Source organism: Octopus sinensis, linkage group LG5, assembly GCF_006345805.1.
Source record: "Octopus sinensis linkage group LG5, ASM634580v1, whole genome shotgun sequence".
In the NCBI taxonomy this organism is placed as follows: Eukaryota; Metazoa; Mollusca; class Cephalopoda; order Octopoda; family Octopodidae; genus Octopus; species Octopus sinensis.
Genome location: NC_043001.1, coordinates 34,018,286 through 34,044,096, shown reverse-complemented (window position 1 = coordinate 34,044,096; position 25,811 = coordinate 34,018,286). Strand labels below are relative to the sequence as shown.

The following is a 25,811-nucleotide window of genomic DNA, read 5'->3' as shown; positions in this document are numbered from 1 at the left end:
GGCAATGTACTCACTTGTAATGATCATCATCAGCTCTGCTGTCCTATAAGCAAAGGAAACATGAATACTTTGTGTATCCTCTTTTGCAAACCAAGCAAGAAGGCAAGCATCTTGAAATCACCACAAACATCCCACTTGAACTCAGCGTAATTCATTTTGTCGAGAAGTTCTTTGACATTATCGCAATTTTCTTTCTTCTGTATGGAGTGTGCAAGAGGCAAAGAAGAATATTTATTTCCATTGTGGAGCAACACTGCTTTGAGACTTCGTGTTGAGCTATCTATGAACAGTCGCCATTCTGAAGAATTATGCTTGAGTCCAATAGCAGTAAACAAACCAATCACACCTTTACAAAAACACAGATCATTAATATTTTCATAGTAAATTTCAAATTCTTCATGGCGTTTCCGGTACACAGATATCTTGCAGTCTTCCCCCAGGTGATTCCATTCCTTCAACCTTGATGAAAGAAGTTCAGCTCCTGACTTAGTAAGACCCAGATCCCTGATTAAATCATCTAGCTCACTCTGATTTGGAAAGTGAGGTTCCGAAGTCATTCTTGGTACGAAAGCTTCCTCCATTTCTTGGTTGCTGCTACTTGACTCTTCAGATGAAATATTTTCTGGTGGTAGTGGTACTCGTAAACTCATCATGTGGGACAGGTGCTCTAGATGATGATATGTCCGGATACTGAAGAGCTTGTCTTCTTTTCACTTTTCTGTACTTTGTCACAGCGATCATACAAAAGTAACAGTCATCGTGATGTTTCTTTGGCTCTCTCCATACCCTTGCAATGGCAAAAGGCATTGACCTTCCTGTACCTCTTAACCATCCTTTTAGAGTAGATCGACAGCTTCCACATATCACATGTGGGGCCCATGGTTTGTCCTGGTCACCCATGGGCATTTCGAAATAGAGTCTGTACGCTATCCACAATTTGGCACCTTTCATGATCTTATGTAATACCTGCTTTTTCCAATACAATAACCACACACACAGCCAAATGTATTTGGAGAATTTTTACATACTCTAGTAGCCATCCTGAAAGTAACAGAACTTTGTTATTGGTCTGAAAGAGAAAATTAGATATACATTTAGTAGCGGAACATTATAACAATACCGAATATATAATAACATAGAAAGTCGACATATTTTTGTAACTGTAGATGATACACAAAAAATAATTTCCTTTTTGGAATCAGCAGAAAGACTGGATTGATAAACAATAAAAAAATACAATAAACATTTTTTTAATTGTTACGCTGTGTAATGTTATCTATCTCCTTACATAACTGCTGACCTACTATAAGAGATTGTTTTGTTTGTGCTAACAGCCTATGATAATTTGGTTTGTTTTCAATACTTCATTATTAGTAGCAGCTATTGTTCCTAGTGGTCTTACGCACATCCGGCACCCTAGTGAGCATCAATGTCTCTCATCCGAAATAGGGCAGTATCAGGTACAGGACTATTTTTAGTGCATTAAAAAAAAATTGAAGTGTGTCATATATGCAAATACGGATTTATTGATTAGAAGTAGACAGGGCGGGCGCTTCATCGGTTTAGCAATTGGACTGAAAAGCATATATGGAATAATATTATATATATCTATAGGACAGAAAATTAGGTGTGACTGAGTGGTTAAGTGTGCTTTGTAACCATCAGATCCCGGAATCAATCCGCATGTATGACAACGTGGGTAAATTCTTTCGCCATAGTCGCGGATCATATAATCGCTTGTGACTGAATTTGGGTTGGCGGGAACGGAGTTAAAAATGTGTACTACATTATAAATAACTGAAAGCTTTACTGCAGTATACGATATTAATTCAGCCTTATCACACTGCGCCACGTTGATTCTAATTGATAAGTAGGATTCTACTTGATAAGAGTAGAGGTTAGTTCAGTTAGTTGATGAACAACTTGGGTGCAGATACGTTGAAATCACCGGGAAAGTTCAACAAAGGTAAAAACATTAAGTGTATTTTATTTCTAATTTGCGTAACTCGTTTTATTTCGTTTTGTTTTCCCTGAATACATATAGTAACACTTCGATAAAACTATAATATATATTTTGTTCCTGACACAACGGGCCGTTTTTGGTGTGGGTGAGATCAAACAAGAGGCGGTGCCCATAACCGCTGACATTGAGTTAGCGGGAGGAAGGTATCCTCAAACTAAAAACTGGCCTGAATGCTTCCAACACACATAACGAACTCCGTTAAAAATACTCCAGGTGGCAAGTTAAGTCTACCACCCAAGTAGCCCATTGCGTGATTTTGAACTCAAAGCGTGAAAAGTCGGAGCAAATACCGCAAGGCATCCGGTGCTATGTTCTTACAGTTCCGTTTTTGGTTTGGTACTTACTTTGTCGATTCCGAAAGGATGACACTACCTCCAGCGCCATTCTTTCACCACCACTACCCTCCCCGTATGAATTCTAATTCTAAAGCTGACCCCACTAATACTGCCAGTTCACCTCCAAGCATGTTCTCTATTTGAAGACCATCAAATGCCACTTGTGTAGTTTAAGGTACCACAGGAGCTGAGTCGGCATCATTAAGGTTCAAGCCGAAAGTTTTTCTAACTGGACATGCAACTGATGTCACTTCAGCTCTGACATCCTTAGTAGGACAGAAGAACCTTGCTCTGAATTCCAGATCCCTGGGTTTGTCCAAGCTGAAGCTTGTCAATCGGATCCCTAAGGGTGTTCAGACTTGTTTCGCCCGTGTTCTCTCGAAACTACTGAAGAACTTCTGCCTATCCAACAACACCGCGAATTGGCAGGAACTGTCTCTGTTCCCTTTTGGTCTTCCTCCACGTGCCGAATGGGAATAGTGGATCCCTCACTTCTTCCCTGAAACAGCAGTTCGAGCTGTTTGAATCTACCCCAACACACTGTTTGTCTCAGGTCGGTCGTCAGCTCTACCCCGAACAACGGTCGACCACCTAACTTAAAGAATACTGTTAATGCCAAATTCAGCGAATTTGACATTAAAGGAGCTGTTCGCCTTCTTTCGTTTCTGTCCTCTTTCGTCCCATGTACCACAGACTCCCTCTACCAGCTGAAGAAGAAACATCCTCCGGCCCCACCATATGATCACCTACACTGCTCCGATCCACCAAGTTTTCTACAACCCATCTTCACCCCTGACAATGTCAGAAGAGCAATTGCTTCTTTTCCAGCAGGTTCTGGTGCTGGGATCGATAGTTTACTACCTCAGCATCTCAAGGGTGGTATCTCCCTGTCAGCTGGTGATGCAGGACTCGAACTCTTGGAGAACCGAACACAGTTCATAGACTTGTTCTCGTCCGAAAGTATCCATGCCTACATTCATCCCTTGTTCTTTGAGGCCAGACTATTTGGTCTCACCAAGCCCAACGATGACCTCCGCCCCTTAACAGTTGGTTGTACTCTACAACAGCTCACAGCAAATGTGTGCCTGTCCTCAGTTTTTCACTGCCTGACCGAGGAATTTCCTCCTCTTCAGTTAGGAGTGGATACTAAGCTAGGTTGTGAGGCTGTTTCTCATACCACCGGGACTTTCACCAACTTACCCTCTGAGTCCCCAAAGGTCATTCTCGAACTTGACCATAAAAATGCTTTTAACTCCATCAGTCAAGATTTCATCCTCTGCACTGTAAAGGAGAATTCCCCACCACTTTATCCCTTTGCTTGGTAAGCCTATCAGGAGCCCTCCTACCTCTCCTTTGGTGACCACCTCATTCCATCTGCCTCTGGAGTCCAACAGGGTGATCCACTTGGTCCTGCCCGATTTACATTGGGTATTGAGGATATCAACAAGATGGGAGTCGTCCTAGACCTAAATGTTTGGTACCTCGATTATGCTTGTTTGGGAGGCCATCCTGACAGGGTCCTTGCAAATGCGAGGGCGATGGTCGAGGAATATGGTCGTAGAGGTCTTAGCGTTAACAGCTCCAAATGCGAGCTCTGGCTCCTCAACCACTCAGTTTCGCATGAGCAGACTACTTAACTATTTGTTCACTCCCTCCCCTCTATCGTGTTTCCTCCTTCATGAGCGTGGTTCTCCCTTGGAGCCCCAATTACTGACCTAGCTTTCGAGTCCATCTTTTGATTGGAAATGGTTAACCTCGAACAAAATTTTAAAAACTTTGAAGTAACTGAACCACACAAAGGTTTTTTTGTACTTAGGAATTACTTGTCAATTCCTAAGCTATACTTGACGACCAAATTTTCAGGAAACTCGAATGCTTGGCCAATGTCAAACTCACGCCAGACTCCCGCAACCAAGCTGCTTTGCCAAAACGGTTTGGGGTCTAGATCTGCGCAAGTGCTCCTTTTTTTTTATCTCTTCCCTATTTTCCTTTCTCCGTCTACGCTTGCTCATCTTTGGTAGGCAACATCTTCTCCTCTCCAACATGGTCTAATTCCAACTAGTGCAAAATTGTCAGGGGACTGGATTGATGCCTTGGCTGTGGCCAACATTCGAGGTATACTCAGTCTAGATGAGTTACGCATTTCCTTCGCACTCAGAGTGGAAGCTAACGTCCGTAAGGGACTGAGATGCCGCTGTGGTAGGCTCCCGCGACCCTACAAGTTCACGGTGTGTCTTGCGCCCAAAATGCTGTTCGTTTCGTTTGTCACAGCGAGCTAAACTTAATCATTAAGCGGGCCCTGGCTGGAAGTAATATCCCCTCAGTTCTGGAGCCGTCAGGTTTATCCAAAAGTGATGTCCCTGGGTTAGAAGTAGGTGCCTCATTTGGGATACCACAGTCTGTAACTCCTTTGTTCCCTCCCATATCCTGGATGCTACAGTTAATGGGAGGGTCACTGTTTCCGTAGCCGAGAAGAAAAAACCCCTGAAGTATCGGGACCTGACAATGAACTACCTCTTCCAACCTGTGACGTTTGAGACGTTCGGAGGGACTGGGCCACTGACCGCGAAGTTCTTGTCAACGTTAGCAGCTCGCTTCGCCGTGGTGTCATGTGAGGCCATTGTGAGCGCTTGGCTTTCCCAACGCCTTAGCCTCGCCATCGCCCGTGGTAATGCTGCGAGCGTGCTGGCTTGCTTCAGTTGGTTCCGTCAAACCTTGCAGTATGCGACCCGTGGCTATGATAAAAAAAAAAAGAAGAAAATTCCCCACAAATGGTTTCAATAGTTTTAACAGAAAGATTTGAAGAATTAAATGAAAGTTCACTTGTAATTTTCTTTCATGTAAATAAATGTTTGTTAAAATGACAATATTCTAAAAGAAGTACATGTTTATGAAATTGAAACGTAAAGTTGAACTTGAAAAGGTGTATTTTTTTTATATATTCAGTTTAAACGATAGCAGTTAAGATATATGGTTAAATTAATTGTTTCATGGATCATTTTCGTGTAATTAACGCAACATGAATTCCTCCAAGTGACTCGGTGTTTGTTCGCTAAACAATTTTAAAAGAGGGCCTTTACAACGTTCTCTCAAAGTGTTTTCTACTAAAATCTATGAACATTTACGGAGATGTACTTGCATAGCGAGTGACTTGATCTGAGATCGTGTGCTGTAACGAAAACAATTGCAGCGTGGAAGGTGTTTATAAGCCATTTAAAAAACACAAAACCGGTAGATTCATTTCAACATTTAAATTTAATTTGTCAAAATATTTTCATCAAATTTGTCAATGAACAGGTCGCGGTCTCAAAGCGATGAAAATATTTTGACAAATTAAATTTAAATTTGAAGTGAATCTAACGTTTTTATGTTTCTTAAATGGCTTATAAACACCTTCCACGCTGCAATTGTTTTCGTTACAGCACATGATCTCAGATCAAGTCACTCTCCGTAAATGTTTATAGATTTAAGTAGAAAACACTTCCACGCTGCAATTAATTGTCTCTGAACATTACAATTCAGTTATGTCCCTTGGCACAACGAAAACTAGTGTTTGAGTTTTTCTTCCGACGAGGGTGCAACCTTGTGCAAATGTAAGAAACGAATTTCTGATCATTTCTTTATCTCATTCGACATATATATATATATACTAGTCTGTTGCCTATAATAATTAACCGAATCGGTTAATCTAACAATAAGCACGGATCTTTGTTTGTATTATTGTATTTTATTTTAAAATCAGATCGAATACACTTATCTATTTAAATTTTATCGCCTAAAATATTTTACTGACGCACTAAATTGATTGCTTCCCAAGCACAAAGTTTACAGATTTACCCCTAAAAAGTGAAATGTGAGATAATGATAACGTCTAATACGCATTTGTGAGTATATTTCTAATGAGGAGACTGTGATATGTTAAATTCAAATTACGATGACCGTAAACAAACAAAGTTTACTTTAGAAGCGTTGAGGTGTCTTAGAAAGGACCAACCTGTTAGGGGCGTAGGTCTGCGCAATTGTTCATATTTATCTCTTTCTTGTTTTCTTTCCTCCATCTACGCTTGTTCCTACGCTTGGTAGGCAAAATGCTTAGCGGTCTTTACGTTCTGAGTTCAAATTCCGCCGAGGTCGACTTTACCTCTCTTTCTTTCCGAGTCGATAAATTAGGTGCGAGTAGGTCTGGCCCCTTCCCACCAAATTTCGGGCCTTGTGCCTAGAGTAGAAAAGAATATATTCTTGTTACAAGGTTTGCATCGAAAACTTTTATTTAAATATGAGCCTTTCATACGATTTTCGAGCTGAGTAGTTTTTCTATAATTAAAAGAGAGACACATTGGTTTATGTACTTTGGAAGATAAGATGATTGTGGAAGGAGCGTCATTGATCATAAGTATTCCCTATTAGGCTGATCAGCACCAATTAAATACTATATTGAAGCTAGGGAACTGGTGTTGCTCAGTGGTACAGAACCTGGAACAGGATGGTTAAGAAACGAACTTCTTTGTCAACTTTAAAAAAAAAAAAATTTTTCTTAATCATGTGAATAGCTTAAGTTGGATAGCAAACACAAAGTGACAATTAAGAAAAGGGCTTTTATGCCGTCGCTCGATCTATTAGAAATTGCAGGTAGATCTCTCAAATCACAGTCCTCGATGCACTAAGTCTAGATAAAAGACTGGATTGCTTCCAGCTGTACTGCAGTAATAGCTGCATACATTACCTCTAAGTACTTTTTAGAAAAGTTCATATTTATATGCTCTATTGAACAGAGTAAAAATAATCGATAAGTCGTATAACTCTGATCTGTGATCGAAGACAATCTATCTGTTATCATCCAGTTTTTTATTCAGACTTAGTGCATCTAGAACTGTTGTTTGAGAGAGATTTGGCTGCTATTTTTTGTAGGTCGCACGCCGTAAACTGTTACGTTGTTTTCCTTATTCATCTTACTCTAATTCATACAAGTTATTTATCCCAGCATACTTACACAAATGTGCCCCATCGATTTTGTTTCCTCATAACTGCGAGGAAAATGGATGTTTTCCAATGAAAACTTCTATAAATATGCTTCAGGTGCTGTAGATTCCGATTATATAGGAATGTTTTTGCTAAAAGGTTTTTTTCCAAGGATGGGGAGAGGAGTTTCGAAAAATCACACGAGTTGTCTTTGTCTCCTCTCAACTTTCCGAAAACTGGATTTTAAAATTTTATATAAATACCTTTCAAGTGGTGTATATTACGGTTATATTCGAATTTAATATGAAAAAAAAAAAAAAAGTGGTTACTGACACACATCACGAAATGAAAATTGAAATATCGAAAAAAATTTGTGAGGAGTCTCTTAATATATGTGTGAACGCCCACCATTTTTTCGTCTTAAATTCCGATATAATCATAATCCACATCATCTGAAAGTTATATGTAGAAAGTTTCATTTTAAAATACCCAATTTTCTGAAAGTTACGAGGAAACAAAACTGACTTTTGTGAATTTTCAGAAACTCCCCTTCCCACCTTCGGGAAAATTCTGCACCAGGCTCCATTTATCTGTTTTGATGTGGTTTCTCCAGCTGGTTGCCCTTTCTAATGCCAATCATTTTATGGAGTGTACTCAGTGCTTTTTATGTGTCTCCAGCACAGATGCTTTTTACATGCAACCAGCACCAGTGGGGTCACCAGTTACCTTGCAAGTCAAAAACCTCTCAGCTGCAAGAGGGAGTGGAACTGTGGAAAGTGGTTATGTGCCAGGCAAGAGGTTCAAGTGAAACAGAGGGACAGGGATAGGTGTCTTATTATAGAGGAGGTACTTGACTACACCTGTAGCACAGGGATGGAGAGGAAAGTGGGAGAGAGAGAGAGAAGTAGATGGTGTTGAAGGAAGCCTGTCAACAGGAAACATTGGAGGGAGTATAAGTAGTACTGAGGGAACAGAGGAGGATTTTCCGTTAGGGTATGAGAGGAGATGTTTAGAGATGGAGAAGACACGGCTGTTGCAAGTGATGTTGAGAGAAATTGCGGTAGCTGGGAGGGGTGTATGGTAGATGTGAGGGCATGGAGAATGAGCAGATAGGCATGTGACGGGGAGGGGGGAACTTTCAGGTGGTGGTGGAGGTGTTAGAAAGATGGTTTGTTGGGGAGTTTTGACAGGGGAGAGACTATGTGTGTGTGAGGGAGTTCATGGCCATAAAGGACCTGCTTGGATGTGTGGATGGCCACACATTTACTTACCTTGACATGTCCTTTCATTTGACTGCTATGTCTTGCAGTTCAAGTGATCATACAAAGACCCCATCATAAGCTCAAACTTAGGTCTGTCATGAGCCTTCAAGCTTTTTACTATCAGAGCTTATCTTGGTTTCTAGGGCTTATGAGCAACTCAAGACTAGAGAAGTCCCTCTTGAACATGATGTCAGTCCATTACAGTTGCTGGTACTAATTTTCAGCTGAGAGGAGTGAAACAGTGTAAAATGAAGTATACTGTTCAAGAACACCAGCCAGTCTGGAAATTGAAACCACAACCTTATAATCATGAATCCAACACCCTAACTAAGACCACATAGCTTCATATTGTCTTACCATATCTGAATTAATATTAATGTATATATTGTCACAAGCTGCAGAAAGATAATTAAAAATAATAATCTGCTGATGATAAGTCAGCATTAATTCAATGGCAAGTGTTATTTCAGTATATAAGGGAGATAACTCGCAACATATTTCAATTGGATTAGCTCTCTTCAGCAAAGAATGGACTTCACCATAGTTTCCAAAGTAGTCATGAAAAAGGCACTTGGTGAAGAAGGATAAATACTTGCCTGAAAAATTTATCCCTTTCACACTCTTGAACCAGTTTTTAATAAATGTGTGTTGCTCCTTTTTGAATTTATTTTTCTGTTTGTTTTGAAGAACCAAATATGACTGAGAGTGAAAAGAAAACTACCTCTGATGGCGAATTTGATGAACATGGTTACTGGATCAATCGGTGGACCACTAAAAATATTCCTTTCCACCAGGAAGAAATGCACGTGTAAGTTACTCAATTATTTTTAACTAATTAACCTAATCAAGTACCAAATCTGGCTCAAGTTGTAACTGTCTAGTTTTGCCATGATTGTTCTGCCATACTATTTAGTTATGTTAATATGCCATGGAAACTGAAATAAACTTTGACCTCATGAGCCTTTAAACTTATGACAGACCTAAAGTCAGTCCCACTTGACCCAAGATATGATCCCAGGGTCTGTTTTTATTGTTTAAGAGCTACATAGCACAGGTGATCTACCCTTTATAAGATAGCAGAGTGTTATTTGAAGGAGGTTTATCTGCTACTTCTAGCACATCAGGTGACTGCCTAGAGACTCCCTTACATGTCTTGAATTGATAAGGATGCTGGGTGACCAGCTGAGGGATGAACATTTCCTGTCACATCACTGATACTGCATCATACCTATAGTCAGCTCTTTTGTTACCATATTTCTGTTAAAATACCCAGTCTTTATTTTAATTAATTCTGAAAAATAATGAAGAATTTAATAATGAAATAATTTTGCAGTAATTAAAATGATGTTTGAAACATCAATCAACTTGAAATTTTGAAAGAAACTTGTTATTTAGATCACTTTACCCTTTAGCATTCAGATTTTTCTGTCAGATGGAGTGGTTGGCATTTAGGAAGGGCATACTAAATCAGATTGGAACCTGGTGTAGCTCTCCAGTTTAGCAGTTTCAACTAAGCCATCTAACCCATGCCAGCATGGAAAGCAGATGCTAAATGATGATGATGAAGAGGAAAAGGTGGAGGATGATGATGATTGTCATGAATTTATCTTGCATTATCTTGTAACCTTGAGATTTTGATGATGTATTTGTTTATGTTCAAAATGACATTCAGGGTAGATGTGAGACTCCAGATCTGGCCAGTTTGAACATAAAGCAAGTAGAATATTTTAGCCAGATATGTCCGTTTTAAATGTTAAAGGATTAAAATGAGAAATTTGTATCATAAAATGAGGGTCAGTCTCAGGTGGGTTGGTTTCAAATGGGTTAACCTATAGTAAAGTTCTTAGAAGAGTTTGCTAAGTCTAATTACTATTTTTTGCCCTTATCCTTTCTTCCAAAGGAGAAACAGAGAGAGAGAGAAGTAGTATTGTCTGCAAATGGTAACAGAAATGAAGGAGTGACATGTAAGAGGGGTAGGGTAAGATGAAGGGAAACAAGAATTAGAGAGATCAATCCACTATTTCTCAGTTACATGAAAATGAATTTATTTGTCTAATATCTGTTTTCTTTTCCTTGCTAGCAAATACATTTCGCAGTCATTGTTCTCACAATCAAATGCCCTTCATCACCCTAAGCCTTGCTTCCTGTGTGAAGGATTTATCTTTTATTTCCTCTTGCATCTTCAGCAGTATGAAGCTGGGGGATGTCAAGAAGCATCACATTTTCTCACCTCAATAATTTTCATGCAAAGCATTGATACAGGCATACTATCCTAAGCCTTTATTCATGCATATGTGTATGCTTGCACATGTACACACATGCACACTGCTACATTTGTAGTGCTGCAGAGATCCAAAAACCCCAGGTTGGATACCATTGAAGGGTTTAGCTGTTATTACCAGCAGTTTGAGTGATTTCATAAAGGCTCACTATCTTGTTCTTGGTTTCTAATTCTGCCAGGTTTTCTTTGCTTCTTGTGCCTACATTACTGACAAAATGAGTACTAGTAACATATTGAGGTTCAATCTTTTGATTACACCTTTCCCTTTAAATAACTGGCATGGTACTCTGTCAAAAGAAATTATTATTGTTTTTATGGAATATTATTCAAATAATTGTTTATTTTTGCTATTCTTTTCCTTTGTCTTTAAGATCACTTGAGAAACACTTGGACAAATTTATTGATGGAAGAAATGGAATAAAAATTTTCTTTCCCTTTTGTGGGAAATGTGTAGATATGAAAAAGTAAGTATTGTCTTTGAATAACAGTGACTCAATACAAAAATAACCAGCAAGGAAGTGCTTGTATAGTTTCTGGACCTTACGTGCTCTATCTAAAGACTGAAGAAATCTGTATCCGTCTTTTGATTATGTTATGCTTGTAAAAGATTTACATCAATCACTAATTAAGACTAAATAATCCACAAGTTTTATGCACCGTCTGAAAGATGGGACAGCTTCCAGGGCCATTACATATGGATTCAAGCTTCTTCATTAACTAACAGCAGGTCTTTGATAGGAAATGTTTTGCATTAGTATTCTGTAAATACCAATAGCAACATGGACACAGTGGCTCTGTGTCAAGGTGGAAGTTACTCACATGCTGAAATACTTGTTCAAGGACTTGCTCATGGAAGCTGATCTACTTCCAAGTAATGAGAACAACATCTAATAAAAATGATGTCCATTTTTAGCAATCACCCATAGAGATGCAACACCTCATCCTGTAATAAATACTGTTTCCACTCCTTTTCTCAGCCTCTCATCCTTCTGGAACCCATTCTCTGCTCTTGTTTTTTCCCTCACCCACTAAATTTATGAGGATCCAACAGAACATTATCTCCAGTGATGTGTGTGTGTGTTTGAGTGTGTGTGCGCGTTTGTATGTGTGCACAAGTGTGTGTGTGTGTGTGTATAAATATAGGCGGATGTTAAATGATGATGGTGATGATGCTGATGATGATCCATGAGCTGGCAGAAATGTTAGCCCGCCAGGCGAAATGCATTACGTTCTGGGTTCAAACTTCGCCGAGGTCGACTTTGCCTTTCATCCTTTTGGGGTCGATAAATAAAGTACCAGTTATGCACTGAGGTCGATGTAATCGACTTAATCCGTTTGTCTGTCCTTGTTTGTCCCCTCTATGTTTAGCCCCTTGTGGGCTGTAAAGAAATATATATATGTATAGTTTGTTTATTTTTCAGATTAGCAGATAAAGGGCACAATATTGTTGGAGTTGACGTTGCTGAACAAGCTTTTCAGGAATTCTTTACAGACCAGAATTTGGAATATACTGTTGAAGAATTAAAGGACAACACAGGAAAACTCTTTGCAGTAAATATTCATTTTTATAGTAGAAGCTTTTATAGAAATGTTGAAATAATGGTGCAGGTGTGGGTGTGTGTGGTATAAAATTTGCTTTCCAACCACACAGTTTGAAGTTCACTCCCAGTGTGTGGCACTCTAGCCTCATGTATATCTCCAGGTTGACCAAAGCCTTCTGAGTGAATTGGATTTGGTTGACAAAAACTGAAAGAAAATCCTATATATATATATTTGTATATATCATCTGGTATGTTGATTTTGTTCATTCGTTATTAATCTTGAATTATGCTTGCACTGATGATTAAAAAGTGCATTACTGCACTGATTATGTCTCCTGTTTCTGAAGAAGAGCCTTGCTCGAAATGTAAAACACCCTTATTTTCTTTCTCTGAGTGTCTTATTAATATTTCGTATGTACCACATCCTTGTGTTGTTTTTTTTTATTTTTGTTCTTTTTTTCCAACAGCAGTAGTGGTATTGATAGTACAGTGGATAGTTGCATTGAAATTCTATTTGAAATATAATTTTGTGAGCTCATTCTCACCTTAATTGCATTTACACATACATGATGCTTAATTGTTTAGCATTTAAACCAGTCAAATCTGGTTGAAATATTCTATGTTCAGACTGATCAGATCCAGCCTCTTTCACCTTCCCTACAATGTCATTCTAAAAAGAATCAATCACAGCATTGAAATCTCAAAGTTATGAGACAATGCATGAGTAATACAGAATGATGAGAATAAATAAGCAATCGTATTTGACAGAGTGATCTGAATACTAATGAATAAATAATAAATGGCAACTTAAGAACTGAAATTAGAGTATTATAGTAAAGAAATCCAGAAAATTGAAGTTAGTTGTTCAAAAATTGTTTCAATAAGTATTTCATTTGAATTTTATCTTTCTTCTAGAGCAAAGATGGGAAAATCAAACTTTATTGCATGAATATGTTTAAATTTTCAAAGTAAGTATTGCACTTTTTAAAACTCTACTAAATTTTCAATATTAGAACATGGACACAGAGGAATGACTGAGTTGCTAGCTTTGCAACCACATAGTTCCAGGTTCAATCCCCCTATGTGTGCACCTTGGGCAAGTGTCTCCTTCTGTAGCCTGGAGCTTAAAAAAAAAGCCAGTTGTGTGTGGTGGTGCATGGGTTTGTCTCTCCCTGACTTGACATCTTGTGGTACTTGTAAATGTGTGTCAGTGTCAAAGAAGCAATGTCATTCATTTCCAATATTAAGTGTGGACATTGGCCTGCTCACCCAGCCAATGGTATGGCATCATTTGGAAGGTAAAATGGTGAGGAGCACATTGTAACCAGTGATGTATATCATGTGATCACATGATGTCTGGACATGGGGAAATATTAACTTGTTTGGAAACAGATGAGAGTTGCCAAAAGGAAGGGCAGTTGTGGTGGTGGTGATGTAGTAGTGGCTGTGGTAGATGTGTCTCATGTCCAAGAATTTCAATTTCCCTCTGTCGTAGAAAAATAACTTCAGTGGGAAATGCTAATGTTGTTGATTTGGGACACATGTGACCAAGGAATTGCTCATAAATTGATAAACTGAATAAAAGTGCTTTGTAGCATTTATTCCATGCCATCTACATATCAGCTACATGTATTAATTAGCTATTTGATAATTAGAGATCCTCATTTGCATCATCATCATCATCATTCAGCTTCTATTTTTCTTTGCTTGCATGAGTCAGATGGATTTTATTGAGGCAGATTTTCTACAGTTTGATAATCGTTCCAGAGAAAAATAGACAATGATGACGACAGTTATTAATTTACCAATTTAAATTTTGAGAAAATATTATCAGATGTTATTTTATTAACGAATGTGACTGTTTTCCTTATTTTTTCAATTTACAATGATTGTTAATTATTATTAATAGTCATGTTGTAGAAGACTGTCTTTAGGTCTGTGTGTTAGTTTGAAGAAAACCTCCAAGTAGGTACGAAGATAACTATGGCAATTGAAATCATCTCAAAGTGGTGGTGGTGGTGGTTGACAAGGGACTGCAGATGAAATCCTTTTTCAGACAAAGGCTACTTAAGTCCTCACTGCCCCATTCATGTGATGTGTACAAGAAGTAGCTCCTAGTTTCTGCATGGGGCAAAGCATCTCTGACATTTATTTCACTTGCAGTAATTCTTTCTAGGCCTTCCTTTAACTTCATCTAAAATAAAGGAAGTAAAAAAAAATAGGTTATTTCTTTTCTTCCAGAATATAATTAAAAGTGCTTTTAAATTTCAACCAATTGTAATAAATCTTGCAATTAATTTTACTTCTTTTTCTTTTCTGCCAAAACACAGAGATTTTGAAGGACAGTTTAATGCTATTTGGGATCGAGGAGCTCTTGAGGCTATCAGCCCCAAAACCAGAATAAGGTTAGTAATAGTTGTTTAATGACAATAACATAATTACATAGTCATGATGATATAATATATGTTAGTTTCATAATATTACTAATGATAGTAATATATATTGATTAATTAGAAGAAAACCTCCTTGCATAGTGAAATTTTTGGGCAGAGCATTAAACAATTACATCAATCCCAGTGTTTCACTGGTACTTAATTTATCAACCCCAAAAGTAGGTAAGGCAAAGTTGACCATGGCAGAATTTGAACTCAGAGCGTAAGGATGGATGAAATGTTGGTGAGCATTTCACCCGGTATGCTAATGATTCTGCTAACTTGCTACCGTAATAAAAAAAAAATAAATAAAATTAAAAAAAAAATAATAATGATAATAGTAATAATATTTTGTCTTTGTATAAAAGATGGGCTACAGTAAATATTCAGCTCAATACCACAGATTTGCTTGTCAGTAGTTTGACCTTAATCAGTTGAGCATGTCCCTTGGTGGCTGATGATATGTGCATCTCTGATCATGAGCAGAAGTAGAGGGGGAGCATCATAGCCATGTGTTGAAAGGAGTTCTTTGGGGTTTGGATAATTCGCCTCAGGAAACAGGGGTATTTCATTCAATATCCTTAAACAACTCTTATTCAAGGACCATTTGAACAGGATGGACTATTCAGCCTGAAGAAAATTCTAACTGGGCGCCACCCGCAAGGTCATGCACAGTTAATCTTGATATGAGATCACCATATCATGCACATATAGCTGTGATGCATGTGCCTGGCGTACCCTTATCAGACCGGTACTCATGATGGGTATACTGGGCTTCATATATTTTACCCCAGTCTCACTATGATGGTATGCACTGCGCTCAATAATAATAATAATAAATGCCCTGATGTAATACCAGGCATTAGCTCTCACGGCTTCTGATCTTAACTGATTGGAAGTGTTACATGTACATTGTTTTGTCTTGGTATAAATGATGGGCTAGAGCAAATATTCAGCTCAATACCACAGATTTGCTTATCAGTTGCTTGACCGTAACCAGTTGAGCATATCCCTTAATGGATGATGTTATGTGCATCTCTGATCATGAGCATAAGCCATGTGTTGAGAGGAACTCTTTGGGGTTTGAATAATTCACCTCTGGAAACATGGGTGTTTTGTTCATCATCCTTAAATAAACCTTATTCAAGGACCTTTTGAGCAAGATGGGCTACTCAACCTGAAAAAATTGTAACTGAGCTCCACCTGCAAGGTCGTGCGCTATTTATCTTGATATAAGATCACCATGTTGCACACATGTTGTTGTGATGCATGTGCTTGGTTTACCTTTATCAGTCAGGTAGTAATGATGGGTATATTGGGCGTCGTATAATTGTACCCCAGTGTCACTTTGATGGCATTCTCTGCTCTCTCGCTCAATGATAATAATAGTAATAATAATAATAATAATAATAATAATAATAATAATAATAATAATAATAATGCTAATAGTAATGACAATAACCCTTTCTACTATAGGCATAAGGCCTGAAATTTAGGGGAAGGGTTAAGTCGATTACATCAACCCCAGTACTTGACTGGTACTTAATTTATCAACCCTGAAAAGATGAAAGGCAGAGTTCACCTTGGTGGCATTTGAATTCAGAATGTAGCAATGGGTGAAATACAGTGTTTTACTGGTACTTTTTTTATTGGCCCTGAAAGGATGAAAGGCAAAGTTGACCTTGATGGAATTTGAACTCAGAACATAGTGACGGGCAAAATACCGCTAAGCAGTTTGGCCAATGTGCTAATGATTCTGCCAGCTTGCTTCTTTAATAATGACTAGCACTACGACCCAGCAACGCTGGGTCATAGTGCTAGTGCATGCATATAAAGCTGCGTGCATGCGCACATACATGCGAGTACTGTCCAAATCTCCGACCAATCACATACAGCTAGCTGGCATTCAATTGGCATATCAAGTTTTGGGCATTTTGATTGGGTTTTGGATAGAAAATTCACAAAAAAGTTACTTCTATTGATTTTTTAATGGCTTTGCGTGGTGACTGGGGAAATGTAAAGATGTGCACGACCACACTTGGACGGTTTTGAATAGCCATAGAAAGTGCGCGCTCTCTAACTGAAAAATTGTGGATTTGTATAAAGGATATACACACAGACAAATATTTTGTTGTTTATATGTATAGAGATAACAATAATAATAATTTGTACCATAGGACAAATTTGTAACATTAGGATATAGTCAACTAAATTTACTCCAGTTCAAGAGAATGAAAGGTAAAATGGAAACCAGAAGGATTTGAAACCAAAATTTAACAGGTGGAACTAAATTCTGTACCATTTGTCATCAACATTACTTCCATTTTAGGTTCCCCACTTCTCCTTTTTTAGTTGTTAACAAATGTTTTGAAAGGACAAAACCACAGATTCACAACATGTTATTGTATTAAAAAGATATATAATGCATATAAAGACCTTAGATTTAAATCCTTAACTCTTAGGTGAACTGAATGTGGTTTGTAGTAACATAATTAACTAATGCTTAAAGGCAGCAGTTAAGAGATATGTGTGTTCAAGTTTCACTTCATACTCATTATAAATGTCTCAACTCAATTTGTACTTACTCTTGATATTGAAAATATTTAAGGCAACAAGCTGGCAAAATTGTTAGCATTCTGAGCAAAATGCTTATCAGCATTTTGTCTGTCTTTACATTCTGATTTCAAATGTAATCGACTTAACCCCGACACCGAAATTGCTGGCCTTGTGCCAAAATTTGAATCCAATATAAGAAGTATTGAAAAATTGCAATTGAATTATGTTTTTTTGTTCATTTTCTTTTCTTTATTCTTTCCTCAGAACTTCAACAGTATAAAGAGAAAATATTTTATTTTGAAAATATAATTGTTGTTGTTGTTGCATTTAGGTATTCCCAGGTGATAAAAGAGTTACTTTCCCCTGACTGTCACTATATGATTGCCGCAATGCAGTATGACCCTTCAATATTTCAAGGTAAATGAAGAATGAGAGAGCACGATACACTATAACCACTTGAATATATGGTGAGGTTTTCCTCTCTTTGAAAATCATCCCTCACAAAAATATGAACCACTTTTATTGAATTTCATATAAATTTCTAAGTAAACACGAAATACTTTCCAAAAAGTCTTAAAAACAACGACCTTTCATTTTTGAAGGACAATATAAAAGAAAAAAATCCTCCATTTTATGTTTGAGTATATTATATAGTGTTTACTTGCCTTCTTTTTACAGTTATTTGTGTTTCTTAATTACTTTTTTATTAGATTTAGTCTTGAACATTTCACATGAGTGTTGATATCTGTATTCATAAAAGGCAGGATGTGTGTGTGTGTGTACGTGAATGTAATTTATGCACGTCCACAAATTAGCACACATGTCGCTACAATTTTAGGAGAACATTCGTTATGACCCTAGCTGTATTTTCGTTAACTTATTTTTCCCAGAGGCACCAGCAAATAGCAGTAAAAATAAATTTTCAACCAAAACTTTTAACAATTTTCAAGTCAGAGAAATATCCATTGTTTGCAAACAGGAGTTAAGTCCCCTTCTAGTTGATTTTTTTTTTTGCATCGAGGAAAAAAGTGTTTTGCTGATATATGGGGAACACACACAAATACCTGAACATGTATGCAATAGGTGTACATACGTATGTGTGTGTGTGTGTTGCAAATATATATATATATATATATAAACCAATTTCAACGGATTTCACCCAAATTTGATGTCGATGTTACTTAGTTTAGTTTGAAATAAAGAACTTGATTAGATTAATAATCCTAACTTAATCCTGGGCAAAGCCGGGTTATACTGCTAGTATTAGATAGAACCTGGAATCTAAAGAAACTGGTGGTCTACATTGGCAAACATTATTTCATAAAAGTTGATGGACAAAAAATATATCAAGTTACAATGAGCTGATTTACTATGAGGATTGAAAGGTCCAATGTTTCAGACAGTTGCCCTTCTTTGGGGATACAGAATAGAGAGGCTGATAGCACAGTGTCAGAAAAATGAATGGGAAAGAAGGGACAGAGCAGTGTAGGGTGTTCGTATGGTCAGAGGAGTGGAAAAGGACAATGTGTGAATTATGGAAATAGAGTGATGTGTTAGGAAGTAAAGTGAGGGTGAAGAGTGGTAAAAAGTATTAGCAAGAGGCAGGTCAGTTGAAATGGAAGGGAAGTGGTGAGATATAATTATGAATGGACTGTAGAAAAAGGAGAATTTAGAGAATAAAATAAATACAAAGATGGATTTGGAGAAGAGATAGTGTGAGGGAAGTAGGTAGGGAGCTTTAATGGAATGGTTAAAATTGTTAAAAAGAAAATTTGGCAAGGACTGAGAAAAATTTCATGCAATGGTCTATGATTAGAGATAGGAAGGTGGAGGAGAAATGAGTTGAAATAATGAAAGTATAAGACTGAACAATGTGAAAGAAATGTCCTAAGTGAAAGAAATAAGTAGAAGCATGGTATGTACAGTATATACACACAGTGAATATGTGCAGTGAATGTGCAAAATATACACTGCGTTTAAAAACAGAACAGTATGCTTAAATACATGGATGCATGCATGAACCAATGAGGGAACTTTTATGTGGTCATATAGTCTGCTAGAAATAGCAACCAAATCCACCTCAAATCATACCCCATTATCATCATTATTACTATTACACTTGATTTTTCCATGCTGGCATGGGTGGAATGAGACATTTTGTGGCGGTTTTCTATGGCCACATACCTTTCCTGGTGTCAACTCTTATTTCCAAGTAAGGAACTTTATTCCATGTTTTCACACATGGAATTACCAAGCTGCTTCACTTCGTCTTATGTAGTATATAAACAATGTTACCATAACACTAATGGTATCAATATGAAGATATACACACACACACACTTATGACAAAATGGTTAAAAAGTGAAAGAGGGTAGACAAAGACTGCATAGAAGTGTTTCAATATTAGATGGATTGTATCCATGATGCAAAGGGAACGATGGTGTTGTAGGTGGTAGACTTGCTTCTCTATAATTTCTATTTACCAAATTTAATTTGAAAAGCATTGGTCAATCTGAGACTATGATTGTAGACACTTCCTCAAGATGCCACATTTCCTAAATATTGTATGCAAATTGCTGGAATGTCTTTGATAATATCAGAGGCAAACCCGAAGGTAAACAACAACAATGCATTTTTAAATAGCAAAACTATGGCAGTAAAGTACCCTGAAAAAGCTGCATGTATACCACACAGAGTGTGTTCAGTATTACGTACGACTGCAAGGACTACTACTTGTCAAGCTTCAAGCATATAGTTTCCATCCGGATATTGTATGATGGGTTGGTGCCTTCCTCTCAGATCGCTCCTTCCAAGTTCAAGTTAATGGTTCGCGGTCCGACGTCTCCAGTGCGAGCAGTGGCGTGCCTCAAGGTTCAGTGCTTGGGCCCTTGTTGTTCTTAGTCTTCATAAATGACTTGCCCGACGACCTCACGCAACACACCCTTCTATTTGCCGACGATATCAAACTGGTCGCTCCTCGCGGTAGTATAGAGGATCTTCGTCGATGCCTCCACCAAATTGGAAGTGGTCTAACGATTGGGACCTGTGTCTGAACGTGTCAAAGTGCTGTCATCTGCCTGTCGGCTCTACTCCTGCAACTCAACTTGATTTCGAGCCGGGTCGTCTGCTGCTGGAGAGGACCGATCAGGTAAAGGACCTGGGTATCTTGGTGGATTCCTCCTTTTCGCCTTCGGCCCAGTGCGTCCATGCTGCCAACAAAGTGCGCGGAATTCTGTTTTTGATTCGACGGTCATTCGGAATACTCACAGCAGCCATATTCCTACCACTCTATGTCACGCTGGTGAGACCCATATTGGAGTATGGGATTCAAGCCTCTTCTCCTTATCTCCTCAAAGACATACAGCATCTCGAAAGAGTCCAGAGGCTGGCTACCCGCATGGTTCATGGTCTCAAAAATTTGTCCTACGAAGAAAGGCTGAGGACGCTCAACCTTTATTCTCTTGAAAAACGCCGCCGCCGTGGTGATCTCATTCTCGCCCACAACATCATAAGCAGGAAGTGTAACCTCTCGAAAGAGCTGTTCTTCCTCCTGCTCCGGAGCGTCGGCTGCGGGGTCATTCCGAAAAGCTCTACCTGCGACGATTTCATCTCAATCGAAGGAGAGGAGCTTTCTCCGTCCGGGTTGCGGATCCGTGGAACAAGCTGCCAGACGAGATGGTGAAGATGCCGACGACCGCTTTGTTCAAAGCCTCCCTGGACCTCAAGTGGCCTGAATTCTTTACATGAACACCACCCTGTACTTAACTCCATGTCCCCCTACATGGCCTTGCTATTTGCTTTTGAGCGAAATTAACTAACTAACTACTAACTAAGGACAACAAACAACAAGAGAAAAATTTCCTCTTCATCTACTCCTCATGGGACTAGAGTGAAATAACCAGGCCTTAAATCTCTTCACAGCTGAGCACACATAGACTCCTTTTCCTTTGACTCTTTTGCTGGTTTCTGTCATGGACTCTGGCTGTTCTGGGGCACCATCTTGAAGGATTTAGCAAATGAAATTGACCCAGTAATTATTTTTCAGTTTAGTGTATTTAGTGTACCATTCTCTTGCTGAACTGCTAAGTTACAGAGACATGAACAAGCCAACAGCAACTGTCGAATAGAGAGACACAAATACACACCACACAACCTATGCAAGCATGGGAAATGGACACGAAGTGATAATGGTAATGATTATGATATATGTATATGGCATACTTCTGCATTGTTACTGTCTACCAAATTCACTCCTATTTATTCAGAATTTCCTAAAACATACCATTAATGCTGATATGGAAAACTACATGTTAAGCTATATATATAGAATAAGGAGACAAAATTCACAAGTTCATGAAAGAAATTTAGCATATCTCATTCAATAACGTTTTATATCTTCATGTTTCTTTAGGTCCACCCCACAATGTTACTGAAGAGGATATCCAAAATTTATATGGTAAGTATATAAAAGTTACTCTTCAAAGTAAAGATTTTCCCCGAAGCATAAAGATTGAATTTTCTATGAAATTAATCCTAATTTCTTGAAATTATCTCCTATTTTCTTTGAACATTACTAACAATTGTCATGGGTTTTGGTTTTCTTTCTCCAATTAATGAATCCCAATTCATTGAAACATTTTTACAGACTTTATAGTGAACCTCACTATCTACCTAAACTATTCAGTTTTTATCAACACAATTCATCTATTAAAGATGACCCAATTCATATAATGATTGAAAAAGACTGATTTTCAACTATTCTAAACATGGGCAAGCTTTTTTGGAAGTGGGCCACATGAGACATAGCTCAACATCAAGTGGGCAACTCAACTAAAAATGTTCATCGTAATCTTTTGTTAGGCATGCCATTCAGAAAATCCCGTGGGTCACAGTTTGCCCACAACTGAACTATACCAATACAATAATCATTCTCACATTTGTTTACTAAATTTCCTGCTCAAATTCCACTCAGAGTACATTTTACTCTTTTATCATGATTCTGTCTTCTCTGATTTTTACTAAACACCCTCCCCAAGGTCATCAGGATAATCAACTATTTATTTTTGAATATCTAAATACTTTAATAGTGTTCACATTAAAGCTAAGCAAGGCACATTGTAGTATTTGATAGTAATGGTTATTAACCCAACAAATAATAATAAAAAGAAAAAGCAACTTCCATATTGTTCCTCATAGGACCAACTAATGTGTCAGGATGGTGTGATTTTGAACTTCTAAGTTGTAGGTGAACTATGCAATATTCTTAATCATCAACAAGTATTATGCAGCAAGTGCAATTGTTCAGCTATTTTAAATAACCAAAATTACTTCATCAAGCTACAACATTATGTATTTCAAAACTTGGTTTCACTTTGAAATGCTTGATTAGGCAAGTTCAGTGTATCAGCTGTCATATATTTATTATTATGTACTTGATATATATTTCTTTTTGAAAGGTGATATGTGCAGCATTGAAGAAATTGATAAAAATGACAATAGTCCACGGTTCAAAGAAAGGGGATTGGAAGAGATATTTGAAGTGATCTACTTTTTGAAAATTAAATGAAAGAAAGCTGGGGTTTTTTTTAAAGGTTTGTACTTCTATTTTCTCCTATTTTCTATAAATCTGGTTTCAGAAAGGCTTCTATATTCATTTCATCATATAATAGATGTTACACTGGAAGGATTTTCCTTCGTGTATCTGGTTATAGTATCTGTCTCACTATAACCTTTTCATCATCACCTCCTCCAATGCCTCCTCCCCTCTTAAAAGTTTTTGCCTTGCAAGTACTTGGTGACCCTGTCAGTGCAGGTGCCACTTAAAAGCACCCAGTCCACACTGTAATGTGGTTGGTGTTTGGAATGTCATCCAGCTGTAAAAACCTTGCCAAAACTGACCTCACCTGTACTTGTGCCATGTAAAAAGCACTACTCACCTCACCTGTACTTGTGCCACATAAAAAGCATTAAGTTCTCGCTGCTGAGTGGTTGGTGTTAGGAAGGGCATCGTATGTAAAAAATCCTGCCAAAACAGTTACAGAAGTCTGGTACAGGCTTTGGCCTGGCCGGCCTTTGTGGTACTGACCCACCCTTGCTAGCATGGAACACAGGCATTAAATGATGATGTGGATGACGATCTCTTCAACCATAGGCATGAACTTAGCTCCAGTTGTGTAAGCTGATAATGTTATCAAGCAACAGCAATGTAGTTAATAGCGGAGAAACATATTTTATTAAACTTGACAGATCAACAATTATATTGACCTTGTGTAATCCAAGTTTGCAACTGTAAACTGTAAATGTGATGTCACTATAATCATGAATCTCCAGCCTTAACCCTTTCGTTACTATATTTCTGACCAAATTACACCCCTTATGTGTTTCAATTAATTTCTAACGTAATCATAAATTTAGTCTGGTTTCATTAAACAACTATAACTTTTTTATTTATCGATATATTAATCTGATTTTTGGAAGATAATTTAATGAAATATTCTCAACCAATTCTATACTATAATTTTTGTCACAAAGTGATTCTATTTGCAGGTAGATACAGGTAAATTCCACAAAATATAAAATTATAAAAATTTTGTTCAAACATCGCTATAGAAAATATTAGCTAATATTCAATTGGGTATACAACAAAATTTTACGATAGAATTTGTTATTCTGGGTAACTTTCTGATACCCATAATAATATCTATGGCAAAATAGGCCTTAATTTCATTTAAGGTTGTGGGAAATAACAAACTATCCTTTCTTTCGTTTTGTTTACATTTAGCGTAACAGTTCGTTTTCGCTGTAATGATTTCAAATAGGCTCATTCGAAAAAGTAAATAGAAATAGCCTAAGGCTTTACCCTTCTGGGAAAGTCTGTGGCTTGGTCCAGTTTCTGCAGAAAAATCACCGAAAGAAACAGTTTTTAAATTTTCACTCCATTCAGGTGCCAATTCGTTTTCTTTATCGCTATCGGAGATCTCAGATTCACTGTTTTCACTTTCGGAAAATGAAACATCAAATTCATTATCAAATACCATGTGCTTTTTTTTTTCAGTCATAGAGTTAGATTTATGAAGGTCTTCAGCAGAAAATCCTTTGAATTCTGACTCGCTGCCTGATATAATGAAATTCGTATCCATTTTTTGTCAGAATTACAAATTTTGAAAACACAATAGGAACAAATTTCGGAAAAAAATCTCGCAAAATTCACGGAATTAAAATTACACTTCGATTATTGTACAAAACTGTAGTTGAACTGTTTACGAAGTATAATACGTGTTTTCACGAATGTACTGAAGAGATTTGCTCTGATATTCTCATTTAAATATGAATAGGTAAATTCGGGCGGCTTTGGGCGGTTTGGTTTCATAAACCAAAATTTTTTTCGGGCGGCTTTGGGCGGTTTGGTAACGAAAGGGTTAATCAGCCAATAAAAATGAGGCTTAACCATTTGGCATTCTCATCTAGCATTGTAAATTTTTAGAATGAGATTGTAGGGTAGGTGTGAGAGACTGGATTTGACCAGCATGAACATAAAACAGGTAAAATATTTGATCCAGATATGGTTGGTTGAAATGCTAAAAGGTATGGTATATTGGATGTACTATGTCAATTTAGAGAAAGATGAAGGCCATGTAAATGAGAAAAAAAAATGCATATTGATGAATGCATACAGATGCTTATGGACGTTTATTGTTAATAGATACCTCAAACTTATTTTTATATCATTATTATTATTATTGGTTATCTATACACATCTGTTCTTAATTTACTATTAAATTCTGCTTAAGCACTAACTTGTTTATTTTAAGCACATCAATGACACAACTAACTGATATACATTATATATAATGGTTTATAAAAGCTTAAAATTTTTATCCATTTACATCGTAGATTGGATTATGATTATAAAGAGTCAGCCTAAATTATTTACCATATTTACAAACAGTTCAAAAGAGGATTGAATTAGTTTGTTGTGAGCAAGGAGAAAAGACATTTCTTCTTCATAACAAACCAATTAATTGCAGTTTTAAACTGTTTCTTCTTTGATGCCGATCAGCACTAGTTTTCTTGGGTCCTTTCTCTAAGGGATTTAACCATGTCCTTTTATATTCTGATTTCAGATCCCTCCAACACTGATATGGACTTTTACCCTTTTATATATTCACATTGACTCAATCAGATATACTTTTACTTCTCTGGAACTGGATTTGTACCAAGGAAAAAATCTATACTATTTTATTTTCCTTCACTGAAGTTAAACATGTTTCTCTCTCTCTCTCTCTCTCTCTCTCACACACACACACTCATACACACACATTAGGCAACCTTTCTATCTTCTCTTCTCATTTGGCAAGTGGACTTTTAACTCTTTCAAGCTACAAGACAATCTTGCTTATGTTGTTGCTGTGGAAAAGGCACC

At 37.4% G+C, this 25,811-nt stretch overlaps 2 protein-coding genes and 1 long non-coding RNA gene across 6 annotated transcripts in view; 1 reads left to right on the top strand and 2 right to left on the bottom strand.

The window, feature by feature from the left end:
* LOC115212383 (probable thiopurine S-methyltransferase) overlaps window positions 1-6,431 on the bottom strand; it is a 57,710-nt gene extending 51,279 nt beyond the window's left edge. Inside the window, exon 1 of the mRNA XM_036503312.1 lies at window positions 6,353-6,431. Within this exon, the coding sequence (XP_036359205.1) occupies window positions 6,353-6,416 (64 nt within the window). The 5' untranslated portion in view covers window positions 6,417-6,431. The remainder of the gene's footprint in view (window positions 1-6,352) is intronic.
* LOC115212408 (probable thiopurine S-methyltransferase) lies at window positions 1,415-25,608 on the top strand. 4 transcript variants are annotated; one of them, XM_036503317.1, is made up of 10 exons: window positions 1,415-1,460; window positions 9,267-9,387; window positions 11,232-11,324; window positions 12,282-12,411; window positions 13,317-13,369; window positions 14,732-14,806; window positions 17,721-17,806; window positions 21,801-21,845; window positions 22,846-22,980; window positions 25,513-25,608. In XM_036503317.1, the coding sequence occupies exons 1-9, from the start codon at window positions 1,430-1,432 to the stop codon at window positions 22,953-22,955; spliced, it is 744 nt and encodes a 247-aa protein (XP_036359210.1). In that variant the 5' UTR covers window positions 1,415-1,429; the 3' UTR covers window positions 22,956-22,980; window positions 25,513-25,608. The 4 variants fall into 4 exon arrangements, with proteins under 4 accessions (XP_036359210.1, XP_029637162.1, XP_029637164.1 ...); XM_029781302.2 differs by lacking the exon at window positions 1,415-1,460 and adding an exon at window positions 1,597-1,966; XM_029781304.2 differs by lacking the exon at window positions 1,415-1,460 and adding an exon at window positions 5,846-5,951.
* On the bottom strand, window positions 9,264-9,838 carry LOC118763623. The gene is made up of 2 exons (XR_004999384.1): window positions 9,728-9,838; window positions 9,264-9,682 (listed from the first exon to the last, which is right to left on the bottom strand). It is a non-coding gene; the product is annotated as an uncharacterized LOC118763623 (long non-coding RNA).
* Window positions 25,609-25,811: the final 203 nt, after the last annotated feature.

Excerpts from the sequence above, each read along its gene's own strand:
- LOC115212408 (XM_029781302.2), top strand. The coding sequence starts at position 1,915 with ATGAACAACTTGGGTGCAGATACGTTGAAATCACCGGGAAAGTTCAAC. Across the intron at positions 13,370-14,731 it reads AATATGTTTAAATTTTCAAA|AGATTTTGAAGGACAGTTTA; the intron begins GTAAGTATTGCA and ends GCCAAAACACAG. Across the intron at positions 21,846-22,845 it reads GGATATCCAAAATTTATATG|GTGATATGTGCAGCATTGAA; the intron begins GTAAGTATATAA and ends TCTTTTTGAAAG.